Raw genomic sequence first — 4,958 nt, forward strand, 5'->3', positions numbered from 1 at the left:
TGTGTGATCCTGTACTTGATCAGCTGAACTTTTTTTTTTTTTTTTTTACTTTTCGGCAAAAACAAGCGATATAAGGCAATGATATATAGGTTAAAGGCTTAAATAGTATACTTAGGAATCCTAAAAAATCAACTACAGTATAATTTTAAAGATTATGGAAAATGTTAAGGAGAAAACATTAGAGGGATTAAAAATGACTTGACCCCATCTTTAAGTAATCTTTCATGCTTTCTTACTAAAAGAACAACTTTGGTGGCTTTGTTACTGTTGCTCACGCCACCATTGAGCTCACAGCCTAGATAATGGCGCCATCCTGTGTTGAGCATATGCACTACAGGTCCACTTGCAAGATTTGGATATACAAATGTTACACTGCACAGCGCTTTGGTTGGTGCTTCACCAAGCTGCTAAGGGTAGAAATGCTAATATGGGTGGGGTGATGCACTGACAAACAAGCCTTTAAGAAGCACAACAATGTATTTATGTTGCTCTCATCACTGGTATATTATACTACACACACTTGGGGGAAATCCTTTATTTTATTAATCTTGTCTTTCAGTTTCTTCTCAGATTTAAAAGTCATGTGAAAACATCAAGAGATAATTCTGCTTTCATTAATATTTGCAGATTACCTACTTTATTGCACATTGTAAGAATAAATAGGTAAAGAAAAAATAAAATAGACATTCAACCACATATATTATTGTCTAGTTAGCCACCAATAGTGCAAATGGTACCTTCAAAACCTCTAAAAGCTCCTTTATTTTGTCTCCGTGTGAAATCGTTAGGCCGGTTGAACCTGTGCGTGTCTTTTTGAACCCTTTTACACTAATTTGAAAAAGAAATTCTTCATTAAGGTTTCAAGAAGTTCTTGATTCTTGCAAGTGACTTTGTTTCCTTTCCCGGGTCGTCCACCTCATCCTCTTCGCGCTGCACCCTTCTGGGATGCAGGTGGACGTAGTACAAAATGAGGCACACCAGTCCCAGCACTGAGCATCCACAGATTAAACCACTGATTGTCAGCAGCAATGTGCTTGTTTGCAGCTCCGGCTTCAACAAAGCCATCAACGACGGCGACATAATGTTAATAACGGTGCAGAAAATGTAGTAGGTGGTCATGGCTACTTTTGTGTCTTGTCCTTTCACATTAAAAAATGTGAATGTCAGGATGACTCCTGCAACTGCCCTGTAGAGAAACTCCAGGCTTCTGCTTGAGCAGAATTTGGTTTCAAGCAAGTGTGTCCATATTGTTGCCAGCAGCCAGAGGACAGTGAGCGCTACTGTGGTGTAGATACTCAGTATGAGAAGGAGGCTGTAGCTGAGAATGAGGCTGGTGATGGTACAAATTTTGTAGAGGAGGTAGATTGCTGTGGGGAGGCCAGAGGGCATTTCTCTGATATAGGGGAGAGATCTCCGCAGGCAGCGGCGATAGTCCACCAGTGACCATGCAATGTTACAGAAGGAGAAGGCCACAGATAGACCTGAAAGACAAGAACAGGCAGTGTAAGTAGTGATTCTTCAAGTTCGCACACATGTGTAGAGTATCTTTTGTCTCTACTTACACTGCATGACTGAGACCTCGTTGTGGCCCAGTAATATGTAAAGCTGTAAAAGGAGCTGGGGGGCACTCTCCAGGAAAGTCTCAAAGAGCTTGAGCATGCTCAGATCGGTGGCCACGCAAAACAGCTTCTTGTGAACTTCCCTCAGCTTATCCACCCCATCGCCATTTGATTTCGTCCAAACCACTTGGAAACCCTCTTTCAGCAGGTGGTAATACCTAGAGACAAGGCAAACACAATGAAAACAAACAAGCTGCCACCCTGCAGTGCACGTGTTATTGCATAGCGTGCTATTGCTGCATAGACGGTGATTCATTTGTAAGGCTTTTATCTTAATGCCATACAACAAGTTGAACACAGCTTGAATGCGGGCATTCCAGTTTATTAAATACCACTTTGTCAATGTGCGTGATTATCATAAAGCACGTTTTGACTCACAACATGCAGGCACTCCTTTTTGTAGGTACAGCAAGCAACCTCAAGTTAATTTGCAGGTGTTAAACTCAAAGGTCATATCCTACTTCGGCTACTGTGGTCTCATGAAAGCTGTAATTTTAATGGCATACCTGGTAAAGATGCCAAATCCAAATGCATGCAGGACAACAAGCCCAGGTTTTGACATGTCTGATATTTCTCTTTTTCCTTCAGGGTTTAAGAGAGGGTCATTCAAGTCATCCCAGTACCAGGCATAGCTGAAGATCTGAGTAACCAGTAGCCCGATCAGAATAAACATCACGGTGAACCCAGTCCAGACGTATTGTTCCTCTTGAAAATATTTCACAGCCAGTACAATGTCTGTCCAAATGTCCCCGACATACAGGAAGACTCCAGCGATGGTTAATAGCCATCGCACTTTGGTGTACCGAATGTCTGGCTGAAGCATCGTGTTGTCACTTGAAACTTGAAGTATCCGTCTGTGTTGCAGGCAGATGTGCTTTTGCCTGAAGTTCAGTTTTGCTTTGAAGGGTCTGAAGAAATGCTGCTGTGGACCCTTTCCAGTGTTTCAGGGGCCATTCTGGTCAATCTGCAAAGAAGGCAAGCAAAGAAAGACATATATATAATATACGTGTGTGTGTGGGTGTATGTAACATTTTGTCTTGTACAAACTGCTGCTTGTTTTTGTCATTGATATGAAATGCAGCGTGACTTTAGTCAGGTGCTGCGTGATACTGACCTTTGATCCATGTCATGAACACATAAAAAAGTCCTGATAAGCACTTAATTTATGTAATAGAACAATTATTGATTATTTCTATCAGGGCAAATCAGAGCATTAGAACTCTTACATAAGAGACTGGATTGTTCTTACATTTCACACAACAAATAAGCCAAATCTATGTTGTTCAATTAGGAATTTTCAAAAACTGGCAAAAGAAACATTTTGAATTAAACAGCACTGCAATAAAAAAAAAACAGTTTATGTTCAGGTAGCTGATTTATAAAATTTTCAGATGTCATTTACAGATCTGTTTGATAATATTCAGTCTACACAGTTATCATTGCGTGTTATCACACTGAAATCAGGCTACAACAAACACACACAAGCATTTTAACTTACCAGTGCACTCTGAGAGGAGAGAGGTGTTCATTCAGGGAAGGAAACTGTAAATGCCGCTGTCCTTTCTCTTTTAAAGGGCTCCACCTCACATAACTATACAGTCAGGTCGGAAATGTGTATACGTGTATAGGAACAGGGTCACAGTTCACACTTCCCTGTAACAGTTTCATATCTGATATCACCAGCAAGTGACGAAATGCCCGGGTTTCCACATATTTTAAAACTTGATAACAGAAAACTCGTGCACGACGATCTGTGTACATACCTTTTAATTGCTCTGAGCACATAGGCGTAGACAGGTGAAGTTATGTAACACCTCAGCGGATTTCCTGTAATCTGAATGATTACTGCAAGCATGTGATTACCTTTGCCTGAGCTCAATAAGCAGCTTGCCCTTCCCTTTTTCCAAAAGTGAAACATAGAAATGGCGAAAATAGAAATTAGTTTTAAAAAATAAATAATATATTGATAGATAAACATTGATATTGGCATAACAATGACTACTGTAGCTTCCTTTTATGACAACAGGCACAGGATCCTCACTGTAAGTTTTTGAATCTTGTCAAATATTCAAATAGGCTAAATCATATATTCATATGTTTTTCATTTGTTCATAAGGGAGCCAAGATTTGAGTTCCTCCCTTGCTATATACATAAAAATCACATGAGGGCAACAAACACTGTGGCCTGAGGCCGGGTGTGGCTTTGCCCTGTATATTTTCTGAGTCAAATAAGCAGCTGATATCATTAAAACCTCTGGCATATTGATCAGAGGAAGGTGTTAATCAGTTTCACCTGCTTTAGTGTTAATGAAATTAACAACAGGTGCACTAGAGGAGCAACAATGAGACAGTGTCCTAAACAGACCACTGACATTTTTCCCTCTTTGTTTTTTCTGACTGTTTGTTCACTAGTTTTGCATTTGACTAGGGTCGGTGTGACTACTGATATCATCAGCCGATACCTGGACCCTACAGAGGTTGCACAGGCAATCCGCCTTCTCCAGGATGGCACATCAATATGTGCCATTGCCAGAATATTTGCTGAGTCTAAGAGCATGGAGGAGATTCCAGGGGACAGGCAGTTATTCTAGAAGCTGAATAGGGCCTTAACCCATCAGCAGGACCATAACTGTTTCTTTGTGTAAGGAGGAACAGGATGAGAACTACCAGAGCTACAAAATGACCTCCAGCAGGCCAGTGAAGTGAATGTCTTTGTCAAGACAATCCGAAACAAACTTCATGAGCGCGGCCTGAGGGCCTGATGTCCTCTTGTGGGCTCTGTGTTCACTGCCTGGTACAGTGAAGCCTGATTGGCATTTGCCATAGAATACCAGAGTTGACCATCTCTGGTGCCCTGTGCTTTTCACAGACGAGAGCAGAATCAGACTGAGCATGGAGAACGTTATGCTGTAACATTGTTCATCATGTCTGGTTTGGTTCCTCCTGGCATGCCACAATTCCCAACCTCGTGAACAGAGTTAGTTCCTGGAGGATGGAACTGATACCATTGATTGACCCCAACACTCACCTGATCTAAATCCAACAGAACACCTGTGAGACATCATGTTTCAGTCCATCTGACGCTACCAGGTTGCACCTCAGGTTGTACAGATCTGAGAAGAGATCCACCCTGGAAGCCATCATCATCTCATTAGGGGCATGCACCGACTTTGTCAAGCATGCATACAAGCACTTGGGGGCCAAAATGGACTCATTTGCCACAACATTTTTTGGGGTGTTTCTGAATTCAGCCCTCTGTCGGATGATTATTTCTATTTCTATCAAATGGTGTGGCATCCTTTCATTCCAAGCACATGAACCATCCTGTATCACTGTGGG

At 41.5% G+C, this 4,958-nt stretch overlaps 1 protein-coding gene across 1 annotated transcript; it reads right to left on the reverse strand.

Annotated features, from left to right (window-relative positions):
* Positions 1 to 852: 852 nt before the first annotated feature.
* On the reverse strand, positions 853 to 2,442 carry xkr9 (XK, Kell blood group complex subunit-related family, member 9). Its single transcript, XM_005722582.1, has 3 exons — positions 2,126 to 2,442; positions 1,563 to 1,777; positions 853 to 1,481 (listed from the first exon to the last, which is right to left on the reverse strand). The coding sequence occupies exons 1-3, from the start codon at positions 2,440 to 2,442 to the stop codon at positions 853 to 855; spliced, it is 1,161 nt and encodes a 386-aa protein (XP_005722639.1).
* Positions 2,443 to 4,958: the final 2,516 nt, after the last annotated feature.

This window comes from Pundamilia nyererei, unplaced genomic scaffold (assembly GCF_000239375.1).
Source record: "Pundamilia nyererei isolate P.nyererei 1_Seehausen unplaced genomic scaffold, PunNye1.0 scaffold00007, whole genome shotgun sequence".
In the NCBI taxonomy this organism is placed as follows: Eukaryota; Metazoa; Chordata; class Actinopteri; order Cichliformes; family Cichlidae; genus Pundamilia; species Pundamilia nyererei.

What these genes read in the sequence shown, in the direction of transcription:
- xkr9 (XM_005722582.1), bottom strand. Translation starts at nt 2,442, where the DNA reads ATGCTTCAGCCAGACATTCGGTACACCAAAGTGCGATGGCTATTAACC. An exon ending in GGATTTGGCATCTTTACCAG is followed by an intron (nt 1,778 to 2,125) that starts GTATGCCATTAA and finishes CCTTGTCTCTAG; the next exon opens with GTATTACCACCTGCTGAAAG. An exon ending in CGAGGTCTCAGTCATGCAGT is followed by an intron (nt 1,482 to 1,562) that starts GTAAGTAGAGAC and finishes CTTGTCTTTCAG; the next exon opens with GTCTATCTGTGGCCTTCTCC.